Source organism: Onychostruthus taczanowskii, unplaced genomic scaffold, assembly GCF_017590055.1.
Source record: "Onychostruthus taczanowskii isolate IOZ18803 unplaced genomic scaffold, ASM1759005v1 scaffold61, whole genome shotgun sequence".
Classification (NCBI taxonomy): Eukaryota; Metazoa; Chordata; class Aves; order Passeriformes; family Passeridae; genus Onychostruthus; species Onychostruthus taczanowskii.
The window spans coordinates 1,087,799-1,103,722 of record NW_024503790.1 but is presented as its reverse complement, the minus strand read 5'-3'; the positions used below and the strand labels follow the sequence as shown (position 1 = coordinate 1,103,722).

Genomic DNA, 15,924 nt, shown 5'->3' with positions numbered 1-15,924 from the left:
AAATAGACAATAAAATACTTTAAAATGTTATAATGAAGACAGGTTTTAATTTATCTTTTTTTATTTAGTATTTAATTTTCTTGGCATGAGCTGCCCAAGAAGAGTGGACATTTGACTGCAATTAATACCCCCCACCACCCGCACTCCCAGTAATAGTTGGTAATTGCTGGCTCTGAATGACAAAGCAATTAAGCCTCTTCCTAAATGTGCAGAAGTAGGTGTTTATCTAAATCTGGGCTGTCAGCCTTTGTTCCTGTGTCAGGGCCCAGAAGCTCAACTGCTGCTTTCTCAAAGTGCATTTGATTCTTTACAGGCAGAGGAAAAAAAAAATCTCTTTTCAAATTAATTTCAGGAAAGAAGTCTTAAAAATATGTTGTGGATGGGTGAAGTGAAAATTGCCCTAGAAAAATGTTTCTGTTTTATTACTTTGATAACTATTTTGATGATGTCAAATGACTTTATTGTTGTTAAAGAGATTATTATTATTTCTGTGCTTTAAAGGTTTCTTGCAATGAGATTAGAATCTTTGCTGGAGAATATGAGGATTTGTGGCAGCTGATTCCAGACCCTCCGGTGAACTTGCCTTTTCCTCAGCTGGAGGAGAAAGATCTGGGTGTGTGGAAGGATGTGTGTTAAAAATGATATTTTTAAGTCACCCCTGGACAGCTGTAGGTCTGGGGGAGCCAGTGTCTGGTGTGAGAATTTGCAATTTCATGTCTTCCTAACCTCCTGTTTTAGGAATAGTGGGAAAAATCTGAGCTATGTGGACAGCACTGCTCCCACCAGCGTTGTGGGAGACTTTGGGCTGTTCCTTAAGTCCGTGGGAGCTGCTAAAAATTGCTCTTTTCCCAAAGGTCAGGTGCTGTTGGATTGGGTTTGACTTTGGGGTTGTGCGTGTGCGTATTAACAAAATGGTCACTTCTAATTGCATTTTTAAGGCTTTGATTTCCTTCCAAGTATTTTGCTTAATCATCTTGAGTAGGCTGAGGGAAGGAAAGAATTAGCTGAGGTCAGGGAAGTTGAAGCTGCCCGTGTTACTGCTCAGAAGCCAGGCTTAGTCTGAGGGATCCTGGAGGCAGGAAGAGAAATGTGTTCTCTTCCTGCTGCACGCTGGGAGAGCAAGGGGAAACCAGCCCCGAGAAAGCCAAGGAAAACAGGGAAACGTGTGGTGCCGTGGGCTGTGGTGGCTGCCTCCCTCCGCACAAGCGGTCCAGATTCGCCTTTCTTTGGGCGACACACAGCTCAGATGTGAATCATGGCTAAAATAGATTAGAGGATTGTAGTCTGGAAGTGCTTATCTGCAGTGGTGGTGGAGACACAGGCACCACAGGCACCAGAGCTGGGGGAGAGCATCCCCGTCACACAGACCTTTGCAATAAAGGGCAGTTTAATAATTTCTGATAAATATTCACGTGAAGGGATGAATAGCAGAAGAGGAAGGCTGTATTGAATGCTTCTTGAAAAAATACCAGTCATTACAGTGATCAAAGGAAAAATCCAGCCACTGCCTGTGCTCAGCCATATGTGTTCCAATTAAAGCCTAGACACCAGGTCCCTTTGGACTTGCAAATACAGTGATTTGTTGGTTTTTCTTTTGTTGCTGTTTTTTTTCCCCAGAGAGGATGTTTCTGGCGCTGCCAGAGGCATGGATGCAGAAGGAGAACCTTCCCCATAAAACCTGAGGTCTGGGAGAACAGGGCTCCTCGAGGCAATGCAACTTGGGCGTTAACTTTACAAACAGTCTCGGGTGGAACATGCTGTACTTAAATAAGGTCACAGGGATGGGAATTAATAGTAAATAAGCCTTATTGGGGAAAAAAAAAATAGTATCATCCCCTAATCTTTGCCCATTGAATTAACCATGTACCTGATGTGCTTAGCTTTGCCCTCATCATCCCAGCGTCGAGCGCAGTCTGGCTGTGACGTCGCGAGTGCCGAAACCACTAATGATGGCATCAAAGGTTTAAGTGCAAAAGCTTCTTAGCAGCAGATTAGGGATCCCACTGCAGATCCTTGCGGTCAGCTCCTAATGCTGCTCAGAGAGGAGAAGGCAGCATGGCTCTTGAGTGGAAAATCACAGGCTTGGGAGAGAGATGAGGGCTTCAATGTGTTCTGTAGAGGAGAAAAAATTTATATGTGTTGGGATGTGGTCCACATTTTGTTTAATTCTTGAAGGGAAGCTGAGTTTCCCAAAGGAGGAGCAGGGAGACGTGCGCTGTGTAGATGTCATGTGAATAAAGTCTTTGAATGATTATTCATTAAGTGCTTAATATAAGAACAAAAATAGCTTTGGCATTAAGAAACAGGACTTCGCTGTGATCCCTCCTCGCAAGAGGCTCATAACAAAGGTAGGGGACCTGTTCCTTTGTTTCCTGGTCCTTCCAGCCATGAGTGCACTCTGCTGCGTGGAGAAGCGAGATGTGGAGTCTTCTAGTTCCTTCTCTTTGAGGAATGTCTGGGCTTCAGTGCTTTGTTACTTTATTTAGCTCAAAGCGATGGTTTTGGCTAGAAGACACTTGGAAATCCAGGATGGCAGGAAAAATACCTTCTAGAGAATTCCTTTCTATGAGAGGGAAGTGGTTTCCAGGCCCGTGTCCTCATTTCTTCCATGGTTGTGGGGTGTTGTGTCTGCAGGTGTCCAGAAATCGTCGGTTTTATACCTGGGCAAAAATGTGAGAACTTCATCAAACAGTTTAAAAATCAAGAATAATTGAGACACATCTCCAGCAGATCCCGGCTCTAAGGGCATTCACGTATTTATTATCTTTCATCCGTTAGAGAGCAGAGAGCTATTCTGGCATGATAACGCGTGAAAGAAAGGCACTGTTCTCCTCCTGAAAGTGAATTCCCAAGAATGCCCGGCCCCAGGTCCCTGTGGACAAACGGTGCCGCGCTGGGCTGAGTGAGATGCAGAGTGTCCTACTTACTGTGGCTGCTACAGGTCTGACCTCCTTGGATCATCTGACACCTCGTTGGGTAAGAGGTTGCTGCAAGATCTCAAACCCTCAAATTATGTAAGATTTACACACTTGCTTTGAAGTTGGTCCCTCCCTTCCATGTTTGTTTACTGGCTGGTGTGTCCTGTTGGATTGTGAAGGATGAATAGTCACAGAAAGGAAGCTGTCGGGTTAGTACAGATTTTCTATTCCTCTTCGTTTTCCAAACGCGCGTGGAGCTGTGCTTATCCTGGTTCCGGAGTCTGGGAATACGCCGAGGACGTCCTGCACAGGTCGGGGTTTTGCTGGGTGAAATTTTCAGTTTGTTTGTTTGTTTTTGAGATGGAGAGAGGGAGAAGAAACGCTTATTGTGTTGCTAGAGGAGAAACAGAGATGGTATCTAACAGCTGTCTCAGGAGTTGATGTTGGGTTTGCTTTTTAATATGCAGTTTCCCTTGAACTCTGAGAAATCACATGGAAAAAAGGAAGGTGCTTAATTACTCTGTACGTGTGGCTGCCATGGTTTGGGGGTTTGAAAGCACTGGCTCCCGTAAGGGAAGCACACAGGCTTTGCCTGTGGGAATTCCTCAGAGGACTTTTCTTCCATCCCGTCCTTTCACTGTGCCAGCGGGATTGCCTCGCGCTGCTCCTCCTTCGCCAGCCGCTGCCATGCGGGGTGGAGGCCAGGGCTGTACTCAGTCCAGGGAGGTGTAAGGCATTTTCTTCTGCATTTTCCCCTACTTACGCGTTTTTCTCACAAATTAAGTTCTCACCCATGCTTTGTGATCCCTGGTGAGTGCGATGGAACTGGCCCAGGCTTTTGGGAAAGAGAATCCCTGGACTTCTGACCATGTGTGGAGATGTAATCGTTAAATCCTAACAAATTCCATGGAATTAAGTTACAGCAAGGTGCTTTCTCAGAAGTTACTCTTCAGTGGCAAACGCTGTCATATGATACAGATTTTGCTGGGTTGGTTTTGGAGTTTTTTTTCTCTTAAATTTGCTCTTTAAGTCTGGCATTACTCTCCATAGTTGTTCAACAAAGTAAAATCACATTCTCTCCCCCAACCTACTGCAGATCCACAACAGGTACTGTGGCACTTCACCTATTTCATACAGACATTTTCTTTTTGGTTTTATTTTCATTACTTCAGTGTTTTCTACCCATGTGAAAGCTCACAAAAAGTTCTACTTTTAGTTGTATTTTTATTTGCATGTGGGCAGCAAAATGAAGTAATTCCCAAATATAGTCCTAGCCAAGAGATCCATCTGTTCCCTGCATTTTTAAATGGCAAATTAATCCTTAGCATAGAACTCATCAAATGTCTTCTCTCTATAATTTATGCTGCCTGAGATCACAGAAATTACTTTTTTTTTCCCAGGCCTTCCATTTTAAGTAGTCCTTTACTCCAGAACAGCAGCTCCCATTCTGGTTTTGCAGAGCTCTCCTGTGATTCCTCCAGTCACTGTTGTTGGTCTAAAAGGGGGCATTAAAAAAAAAGCCTCCAAAATTATTCTTCCCTTCATCTCTTTGGTGTTTCTATGAAAGGCTGTAGAAGATTCTATTAGAATCTTAGATCAGAAGGAGTATTTTATTATTCTAAGATGTAAGGGAGTAGAAATTCTCTTTGAAAAACACCCTTGATAAATGGATTTATTTTGAATGGAGAGCTAGGGTTGCTCTGTCCATTTCCATTTGGATTTCTCTCTTTGGACAATAGTGACCATTTTTAGAAGTACTAAACTTCCATGGCGTTATCTGCCATAAAGGGAATTTCTATATTAAGCTTTGCATGTTCCCAAATTTACTTAAGCGGCATTGTAGCTCAGCTGTGTATCTTGGCATGCCTTCCATTGCAGCTCCCATCCCAGGAACAATTCTGTTTATAGGAGAGGATGCACCATTTCAAAACTGCTCCAAATCAGGAATTTCAACAAATGGTGTTTTGTGTATTGCTAAAAAAACCCAGTGCCTTGGGTTGGGAGGAGGCAGTGCATGCAAATAGTGCCTGGCTTGGCTTTTTTAAGGCAAGGTGTGATGCTTTTCTAAAGCATGAAGACAGAATTAATTCTATGGGGCTGTTTGCCGTCATCTTCTGACAGCTTTATGTTAAAAAGTAACTGCAGTAAGCTGGAGGTGAATCAGTGCTAGGGTTTTTTTTTGTTTTAGCATATGTCTGAAAAAGGCTTTTCTTCTGAAAGATGCCCAGTGCTCAACACTTAGTCAATGCCAAATGGTTTTAAAATTGTACTTAGAAATGTTTATTCCCAGGAATTCATTTGACAGGGCTCTTAAGGCAAAAGAGGTTACTTTTTTGCTTCTTGAGTAAATGCGTAGTAGCCTGCTTGGATGCAGTGGTGGTTGCGTTTTCAATGGCATTTCACTCTCCTGGCTCATAGGCAGCACTTGGAGTAGAGTTTGGTGTTTTTTCCAAGGATGCCGAGTAGGTCCCTTCATGAAAGCAGTGCTGTTGTTGAAGAAACTGCCTTTAAATGTTGGGCTTGATGATCATGGAGCTCTCTCCCAGCTTAAATGATTCTGTATTGCTTTCTTGGTATTTTGGAAAGACTTGGCCACCCATGAGCCAGGAGGTCAAATTCCTCAGGCTGTTCCCTCCGTGATTCATGGAATGACCTTGGGCAAAGCCTTGGCCTCTTCATACCTTTCTTTTACATCTGCAGAGGATGTTAAGACAGCTCCCATGAATCTGGTACTAAAATACAGCTTTTTTCCAAAGATTTCATTCATTTTCCAAAGATTTCCAAAGCTCTGCCGTGTCAGTTACAAAATACTAATTTAGATTGTCAGCAGAGAGGTGGCAAAAGCTCTTCCCTTTAACACAATTACTCTACTTTTGGCCAGCTTTTGGCTGATCCACACCTGGAGCAGCAGCTCTTCCTCAGGCATGTGCTGGCAGTGCTTGGAATAATTTGGAGCATGGCTGGAGGAGGTGGGAATTCTGGGTGGCTACAGCGGGACTTCTCACGAGGGATCTTGACCCAGGGCTTTGCTCTGTTCAGGTGATGTTAAACAGAGGCTCATCCTGCTCACCCATTCTCACACCCACCCTCTTTCTTCCCTCTTTGCATTGGTGGAAGTTTAATTGTGGGAAAGCAGAGCTGAAGAGCTGCTTTGTACTTCACCCTCAAGGCCTCGATGACTTTTATCTTTCCCAGCACCGAGCTCCGTCACCGTGGCCATTTGCTGACAAAGCATTTCCTCCAGCTTCCCAGGGTTTCTTTTGGAGCATGAGCAATCCCACTGTTCCCAGGGAGCATCCATGGTTCAAAGAGGCATTGGCTGGGCAGGCAGGTTAACTCCAGCTGCTCCCAAATTCAACACCAAACCCATCCACATCTGAGCCACCAGCCAGCGTGGGGAGCGCAGGGATTGAGCAGCTTCTTCCCAGCAGCGGGAAGCTGTTGTCAGTGCTGAGTCAGCTCTTTGCTGCAGAGATAGGCCAGTGTGTTTGTAAGCAACACTTTTACGCCCAGGTTAGTGTTTTTAATTCTTGGCTGTACGAAGTTCAGGCCCAAGGACAGGGAGACGTAGGTCAAGGAGCGAGGAGGTGGCAACACCGACTGTGGGTTGGGCACAGTGTCCTCAGCCAGACAGCGATTAATATAAACATACATATTTTTAGCAATCATAATGGGTTATTTAGTTGCAGGGAAGAATTAAAAGGAGCCCAAGGCTGTCTGGAAACTCTGAGGGCTGCAGGGGAAGGTGGTTCTGGGGGTGGGAGTAGTCTGTCCTTCTGAGCAACATCTCCATTTTCTCCATGATTCATTTCAGACTTTCATCAAAGATCAGGTGTCAGACATAAGGATAAAATAACTGACGTAAATATATTTATATATATTTATACACGGCCTGTCACAGAAATGCAAATGGAATGTTAATAAGCCACTCACTTGACTTGGGATAAATATATGGTAAATAGTACCTGGAGGCCGTGTGTTCAAAATCTTGCTGGTCCAAGACTGAAATAAATACAGCAACAGTGTGTGTTAGTTTGCCATGTAAAGGACATTGAGTTGTCATGGTTGTGTTGCTTTCCCAGGGCCCTTAAACATAATTTAATTTAATTTCTTTGGTTTTAGGATTCCAGCCCAGCAGGGGATCATTGTAGTCTTCTCTCTGGGCGTGGTAAAGCAGAAGAAGTTAAGGGAAGGAGGATGTCCTTGTTTCATTAGTCTACAGTATTTAATGATCTCTCTCTAGAGCTGTAAATGCTGGTTTTATCTGTTGCATGCTTTTTGTAGCCGTTTCTGTTTCCGTGCAGCACTGGCCTTTCCCCCCTCTCGGTGGATTGTTGTATCATAGCTGAGTGCTGTTAAATACTGCAGAGTGTGTGACATGCACAAACCAAAGTTCCTTGGGTGGCAAGTTCTCAGCGGCTTGAACGGGTGCCAAGAATGTCACAGAATCACATCCCGGCGAGCTTCGCTCCAGAGGGGCCGAGGCCGGGGTGATGGGCACAGGGTAATTACACTGAGGGAATGTTTAGGTGGCTTTCTCTGCCCTTCCTCTTATATCCATATTTCCAGTGGAAAGCTTTGTTTGCACATGGAGGAGCAGGGTTCAGGTTCTTCGTGGTTTCCCTGTGTGGGCTGAGCCCCTTCAGCACTCGCCTGCAGTTGGCAAAATGCGGTGACGGCTCGTTTCCTCTTGATCTCTTCATACAAACCAACCTCAGAGGCTGGACTGGGTTTTCTGACATCTTCAACTTCAGGTTCAGCAACTCCTTTGAAGGAGGGAAAAACCCCTTGTATTTATTTCCGCAGGTGTGTGAAATGTTTTTTTTCCCATACAAATGCTCTAGTGTGGGACACTTCATGTGCACAGAACAACTGCCTGCTGCCTGCTTGGATATTTAGGTCAGTGTTGGAATCAGCTGTGATAAGGAGTTAAGGTCTGTGTGCCCAGACCTCTGTAATTTTCATGGTGGTTATTCCTGCCCATGGCAGGGTGTTGGAATGAGATGATCTCTAGGGTCTCTTTTGGTCCCTTTCTGGGATTCTATGATTCCTGCTTGAGTGTGGCAGAAGAGCCACCTGGATTGTTGGATGAACAGGGTGGTGTCGGGAGTTTTGTGTCCTTAGGAAGGAAAGTGTGATTTGATGTGCATTTTTGACTTACGTGTATGTAGAGAACAGGTAAAATTCTGGTTAAATATCTTCTTAGGTTCATGTAATAGTTATCAGTAGGTCAGAAATACCAATCTGTAATAGCCCTGTGCATATATTGATCTAATGTATAATTTTCCATCCAGAAGTCAAAGTGTTTCACAGGCAAAGATCCTTTAGTCCATTGCTAGAATAGAATACAGTGCATTTTTAAAGCTTTTATTTTAAGCAGTTGCCATCAAATTTTTGTGGGTGTTGGCTGGCAGTAATCAGGTCTTTTTAATTAATTTTATTCCCAAATAACACACCAGTACATTCAGGAAACTTGGAGCAATTTTCTAGGGCTGTTTTCCCAGGTTGAGGAAATCTAACCAGCAGGTTTTTTTCCCAAAGCCTATAAAGTATCCCAAGGATTTGTGTCTTAGGATCATACAGCACTGTCACTGCTGGTGTTCTGTGCATGGAGCTCATCTACAGTGACTTAACTCAGATCTGGAAAGGGAGGGACAGGGAGAAAACCCGAGGGTTCCTGTTGCTTCCGTTCAGAGATGACTGTACGTTAACTTTGGATTTCCTGACCCGGCTTGGGAATCTGCTGCTGACATCAGCCGTGAGAATAACCCGCTGTCAGCAGGGATTGGAGCCCGTCCTCAGTAGATCTTTCTAAGAGATAATCTCCACTCGGAGATTATTCTGACAGGGTGTTGAGTCGAGCTGAGCCAGGCAGAGTTCCCGATTTCAAGTTAATTTTGGCAGGGAAAAAGTGATCATTCTGCATATTTCCTGTAAAAATAAAAAAATCCTGGATGCTTTACCAGGTCTGGTGAAACAGTTTTTGAAGGCAGCTATAAAAAAAAAGTCGAAGTATTAATTTTTACATTTTTCACAGCTGAAATTCGGCATGAAAAATGCAAAGGTTTTAAACTGGTTTTAGGTGGCTTTGTTTTTAACTTGCTCCCACAACAGAGGTTAGAATCATGGAATGGTTTGGGTTGGAAGGCACCTTGAAACCCATCTCATTCCACCCCTACCTCCGGTTGCTCCAAGCCCTGTCCCACCTGGGCTTGGACACTTCCAGAGAGACTGGGCAGTCACCGGTTGGTTTTCTGGGCAACAGCAGGTTGGTTTTGTTTTGCTTTTTTAAACCCACATTGGCAGCTCAGCTCCGGCAGGACGTTGAAGCTTCCCTCTGCTTTATCCTCCATGGCGGCTGCTGTGTTTCCAGCCGTGTTTCCAGCTTTGTTTCCTGCCTGCCGCTCGTGGGGAGCCCCCAGCCTGCAGCTGACTCACCGCTCTCAAATAAATCAACGGGCAGAAATGACAATTGTGGCACATTTTAAAATTGCAGGAGGGTGCAGGCAGGTTGTGAGATCCCTTGATTCAGCGCCGCTGCCATTGACGGGAAGCAGCGGGTCTCCCATTCCATCCAGGGGCTTGGAGCCTCTCTTTTATCTCCTTTTGTGGGAACAAAGGACAGCTGGCTTTGTGTTCTCCGCTCAGCGCTTTCATTTCTCACACGTAAACCCAGCGTAACTTCATCGCCACTAGGCCTGCAAACTGTAATTGCCTGAAAATGAGAAATTTCTCTGGAAACGAGGAGTGGTTTGTGGGATACCAGGATTTGAAATGTCATCTTTGCATTTAGAACTGAGCAAAGGAAAATTCTGTGTGCTGAATGACCTGCAGTGTTCTGACACCAGGAATGGGGCCCCATCGTCCTTGTGGGTCCCTTCCAACACAGGATATTCCATGAAACCAGATGTATTTGAGTCTGAATCCCATGGCTGGATTATTACATGTTAAATCTTTGGGAATCAGCCCATGTGGATAAAATTTAGATTGGGTTACGAATAAATTTAATCTTGATTAATGGAAAATAGATACATAGATAAATATTGTAAGTTGTTAATAGATTTTATCATGATTGATGAAAAATGGACACATAAATAGTATAAGAACACATATCCTTATGTACTCATAGGTAGTTATGGAATGCAGATAAGTGTTTTAAAAGGATTTGTAAACCACACCTGTAGTAAAGTGCATGTGTAAGAGAAAGATTTTATGTCCACCCCTTGTTTAATTAAGAACAATCTCTATTACTGCTCAATTTTCCCATCTGATTTTGCCGACAGTAAAACGCAAAAATAATTTTTCTTCAGTGCTGTGGTGCCATAGAGTGAAACTGATTTTAGAAGTGTCTGGGCTGGACAAAAGAGCATCTGAAATGCTGGATAAATACTCAGACTGTTCCCCAGTGATGCCTCGTTCCGGGAGCAGCGCGGAGGAGCGTTGGTTCCCAGCTCCCTCCCGGCGCCGCGCGTGTGTTGTGACAGCTCTGGAGATTAGTTCCTCGGCGTGCTGGCATTCTGCTCCGCTGACTTCACAGCGATGTGGAAGAGCAGGTTCTCCCGTGTTGGGAAAAGGCTGAGTGCCAGAGCACGCTCTGCTTCTGGAAAAAATCACCCCGGGTTTACTGCTGCTAGCGGAAGCCCAAAATGAAGTTGCAGAGCTATTTTTGTGCCATTTCTGACCTGCCGTGAAACCTATTGATACTTGGAATACTTTTAAGAAGGAGATTATCAGAGCTGTTGTTTTATCCTATTATGTTCCCGTGTTAAAATTTCCCTAGCTCATTGTAAAAGCTTTATTAACCCACTTTTGCCAGAAGAATTTTTAATAACTTAATTTCTGCATTGGCAGCGGGTGGTTGTTTTCAAAATTACTCACAGGGGAAAGCAAAGCCATATTCTCATTTTAATATTCTGGGAACTTGTCCTTGAGCAGCTTTCAGGCTTCAGATCTGTATATTTTTAAAGCTGAAAAAGAGTTGTATTTTGCTGCTCAAGACTCCACATAATTCCCTGTCAGATGCTTTATTTTGATTGTGCTGTGAGCTATAACTGGGTGACACAGCAGCTATAATTAACTCTTCCATCATTCTCCCATTCACAGAACATCAAACCTTTGACTTACTTTTGAATTATTATATCCATGTTTCTTCAGTTGGAAAAGTGATGGGGATTTCCCTAAAGAAAGAGGGGATTGTTCTTGCAATCATTTCTTTTCTTGTCTAAAAATAGTTAGGAAATAATGACTTTTTTTTTTTTTCTGGAATGTCTCAGAAAGTCTTGCTTTGCTAAGGGACGCATATCCTTAAAACTCCCTGTGGAAATGGAGGTTACCAGTATGATCCTTGTTTCCCAAAGTTGCACAGAATTCAGGCTCCTTTGTGGAATTTATCACCCTGTCCACTGCTGTGTCATCACTTGGATATCTAACGGTATCATCCCGAGATAATATTTTTTCTCTACTGGAATGCTGTGATTTTAACAGTATGTTCCATATTTTTAATATCCTCATAAAAAACTCCCAAACTGTAAAAATAGCCTGTATTCATTCTAAAGCACTGCTCAAATAAATTCAGCGCTGCCTCTTGCTCGAGAGTTACGATCTCGGCACACTGGAATTCTAAAGGCTTTGGGAGCATCAAGATGTGAGAAGGGAAGGTGGAAATGGGCACAGGGCAGAGGGTTCTGCAGCCCTAAAGTCCTATTTTAGCCTTCCCCAGGGACTGCTGAACCACGTGAAGCTGCTGTCAGCTTGAGAATTATTTTCAGTCTCTCCCCACACACATTCTCTGCCCTATATTTGTGTGTTTAAAGAAGTTTCTCTATTCTTTGCCAGTTTATTGCCCAGTAGCAGGTGACGGCTGATGTTACCCCTGGCGAACACTGAGGGCTTGTTCCTGTGGAGTTGGGTTTGTTTTTCTCCCAAAATGCTGCAGAGAAGAACTTCAGTTTGGTGATTTAGTGGAAAGGCAGAGGAAATGAAATAAAGATGAGACAGAAATGCTCCACTCTTCACTTTCAGTTTTTAAATAGTTCATTAATGAAGAGGACACAAAAGGAGGGTGCACAGGTGAGACAGAAGTAAAGGCAGTTTACCAATTTAGCAGATAAATGAGGTTGTGAAGGGACATCCTGATGGTGGGAGATTCCTTGCTGGAAAGCACAAGGGACTGTAGCTGGGAAGGGAAATGTTATTTATTATCCATGAAGTGAGAGGTTGGGTGGTGCAGGGCAGCTGCCCTGGGGAAGAGCAGGGCAGGGGGAAGGGCTCAGTTTTTCACTCCATTCCTGGCATGGCTTTATTTTCACTCCTCTCCCAAAGTGATGCTGAACTTCCTCCTCCGGGGCCGGAGGAGTAGGAGCAGAATGTGTGGGAAAGGCACCAACGTGTGAAGTGGCTGGATGGGATGGGAGGGTTGTAATGAGAGGGTGAGACCAGCAGCAGAGTTTCTCGTGTTTATTATTACTTCTGCATTTTTGACCCTTTTTGTTGTGTTTTATTTTGGTCTGGCCTGTTTTTTATATCCTTCTAGATGGTTTGTAAGTATTTTGGGACAGAGATTGTCTTCCCTTCTGCGCCTCCAAATATAATGGGGACAGAGCCCAAGGGCTTTTGGGAACGTGCCACGGTCCTCGGTTACACCAAGATGTTCAGAAAGAAAACCAGGTTTTTTGAACATTTGAAGAAAAACACCCACAAAAAAGCAGTAGAAGAGCTCACAAAATCAAATCTTGGAAATTACTAGAAGCCTGAAATGGTTTCCTTGAGAAAAGAAATGGAAAAGTTAAGTGGTTTAATGGCAAGAAGGTTTGTAAGAAGGGTATGAAATATTTAAGATAAGAAAAAGATAAACTCGCGTATCGTTTTTCTAATACGGTGTGGAGAGGAATGTAAAAATTCAATCAAGCAGCAAATTTCAGACTGACAGGGTTATTTTAGTACGTGGCACATCTCCCCCCCCTCCAGCCTCCGAGTTAAAATTCCAGCAGAATTTTTTCGAAGGCTGCTCGTGTAATGGAGAATGAAAGTCTCCGGGGTTATGTCAGACAAAATTATTTTTAGCGCTGTTCTGAGCCCTCGTGCCTCGGGGAAGAAATGAGCCACTGAAGCAGGATGACGTGTCCCCACTGGGCAAGCTTTAATAACATTATATACTCTGTATTTCTGCCTCTCCTCGAAGCATCAAATGATCCTGAGTCTGTGGGTTAGATTGACTCCCTCTGTGATCTAATATGCAAATCCTCTTCTGCTGTAATTATTGTTTATAAAAGGTGTTCCTGGGTCTGAATTCTTCATATCTGAAGTTGGAGGTTGAGGCTGAGCCTGGAAATAGTGTTTGCTGGTTCATAAAGAATCCTAGAATGGTTTGAGCTGGAAGGGATGTTAAAGATCATCTTGTTCCACCCTGGGCCGTGGGCTGGGACAGGGACATGGACATTCCCATCTATCCAGGTTGTTCCCGAGCAGTTGACCAAAATGCTTGGCATGATTTTCACACCTGGTCTCTTTGGAGTACAGATCTTTTCAGGGAAGATGCCTGAGAGCACAATATTTCTTTCCTGTACATGAGAGTGCTTGGAGGGGTTTTGAGGCATTGTCAGACCTCTGCATCCTCCCTGTAATTCTCCACTTTCCCTGCACAGCTCCTGAGCTGGTCCAACATTGCATTACACTTAATTAAATCTCTGCCATTGTCAGGGGGGGTAAGAGGATCTTGCTGACATTTTACCCGCATTCCACTTCCCTGCCTGTCTCCTTTGGAGGGGAATGTTGGTAGGAAGACAGTTAAATCTGTGTGAAAAGCGGGTGGCAGCACAGAAACAGAACCGGGCACAAAAGGGAGGAAGGCATGTGGACGAGCAGAAACTCTGGAATTTTGCTTTTCTAATAAGATAACCATTTCCTGGGTGACCTTGCCCCATGCACTCACCTGTCCTTCCCTCGGTGCCGTTCCCAGCAGTGACTCCAGCAGCAGCTCGAGTGACGAGTCCCCGGCGCGCTCGGTGCAGTCGACGGCCGTGCCCGCGCCCGCGTCCCAGCTGCTCCCGTCGCTGGAGAAGGATGAGCCCAGGAAGAGTTTTGGGATCAAGGTGCAAAATCTTCCAGTGCGCTCAACAGGTAAATTCACTCTGGAAAGGGGAATGGAAAAGGGGGGTGGGACTGGTGGGATAACCTGTACCGAGTCTTTGACACACGGCAGCCACGTGCTGCCTCCGAGGACGGGATCCTCTCCCTGCTTCTGCCTCAGTTCTGCTGTGACAGTGGGAAGATTGCTTAATTAGTGACCATCTGTGAGAAACCCTGCTGGTCCCAGCTCCAAGTGCTGGGCATTTCCAGCTCCTGGAGCTGGTGCTTCCAACAGTAATGTGGGCTTTCCCAGGGAAAAAACTAACACATCTCCATTTTTAACATAGAACTTTGATTATTTTATCTCACCCTGCTTCAATTTCTTTTTTAATCCAAAAAGTTGAGGGTTTTCTGTTGCAGTTTGAGTGCTTTAAAACACCCCTGAGCATATTTGTAAAGGCAATGCATATTGCATGGAAAATAACCCAGGAAACCAAGTGCTGAGGGATGCCCATGATTGCTCCCTGTTCCCTGTGCTGAGCATGGGAGAGATCCCACAGGAAAAACCAGCATGGCATCAGTTGTGAAACAGTTTTAACAGAATTCATGGATGCAAAAGCACTGGCTGAGCTAAAATAATATCTGTGAATCTTGTGAACAGAGTACCTCATGTATTGGTATCTTCCTGTAGATTTAATGCCTGTCATATTCCTTGAAAGGACACAAAGCTGAGGTCAATATCCCACGAATCCCAGAAAGATTGTGTGGGACTTGGTCAGATTCTGCAAAATCTGATAAATCTGCCTGGTTATATTTCTGAATTGACTGAACTGAACGCTGTGTGACTCCAGCCTCCACTCCAGACACCTCGTCCCAGCTGTGCACAGTATTCTGGTGGGATTTTTAATTGAGTATCCCTGTTATTTCTTCTTCTCCTGGAGCTGGGTGTCTCTTAGAAGCAAAAGCCATCCACTGCCAGCTTTAGCCATGTAAAACTTCATGTATGTAGTTTCTTGGGTTTAAAAGAGAAAGATCAACAAGAAGCTTTGGACACTGTCAAAATTAACATCCCAAATTAAAAAGGGTACTCGTGTGAGCTCGTGTTAAGTGGGATGAAGTCACATTTCAGAAAGACAGTCAGAGTTCTTCTTGTCTCTTACGGTGCTGCTGAGCTGGTAGAAGTGATGTTTCTGCAGTATTAATGTTTATTTGTTGGTTTAGATACAAGCCTTAAAGATGGACTTTTCCATGAATTCAAGAAGTACGGGAAGGTGACGTCGGTGCAGATCCACGGCGCGTCCGAGGAGCGCTATGGGCTCGTGTTCTTCCGGCAGCAGGAGGACCAGGAGAAAGCACTAAATGCCTCCAAAGGAAAGCTCTTCTTTGGCATGCAGATTGAAGTCACAGCCTGGATAGGACCAGGTAAGCTCCATGCCCTTCTCCCGTGGGACTCTGGGTGTGTTTAGGAGCTGTTGTAAAGAGGCTGAATAGAAATAGGAAACATATTTTAAAGAAACTGGGGAAAATGCCACAATAAACTCTAGAGCAAGAAGAGTGGATGCTCTTGGATCAAACGGCGAGAGAGAAGGGAAGCTGCCATCCTCCCCTACAGTGGGATCTGCTGGAAGGAACGATCTCATTTGCCACGTCTCGGTGGAGCAGCTGCCAGTGGGTGGTGTGTGCACAGCACTGAGTCCTCCCAGCCTCGTTTTGTCTCCTTTTAATTAAAACAGCCAACGAGTGCTGCGTTTTGAGGCTGTGGCAGCTCAGCCCACGTGACCAACCAGTGAGAGCTCCAGCCCTGAGCACTTGGTGAAGTTCTCAGACTGCACTTCAATGGCTTCTTTAAAAATTGATTCCTGAAAACAAACTCCTACCACGTGCGCTTCCTCAAGCACAGGGAAGCCTTACTGGAATTCATGCACTCAATCATTGATAC

General features: G+C 44.5%; 1 protein-coding gene across 8 annotated transcripts in view; it reads left to right on the top strand.

Annotated features, from left to right (window-relative positions):
• SPEN (spen family transcriptional repressor) overlaps positions 1 to 15,924 on the top strand; it is a 65,086-nt gene that overhangs the window by 28,224 nt on the left and 20,938 nt on the right. For 4 of the 8 annotated variants that reach the window (XM_041419414.1, XM_041419413.1, XM_041419411.1 and 1 more), the window contains exons 4-5: positions 13,876 to 14,036; positions 15,207 to 15,407. In XM_041419414.1, coding sequence (XP_041275348.1) covers positions 13,876 to 14,036; positions 15,207 to 15,407 — 362 coding nt within the window. Of the gene's footprint in view, positions 1 to 2,882; positions 2,977 to 12,657; positions 12,702 to 13,875; positions 14,037 to 15,206; positions 15,408 to 15,924 lie in introns of those variants that run through there. The other 4 variants (XM_041419417.1, XM_041419418.1, XM_041419415.1 and 1 more) reach the window with 4 other exon arrangements.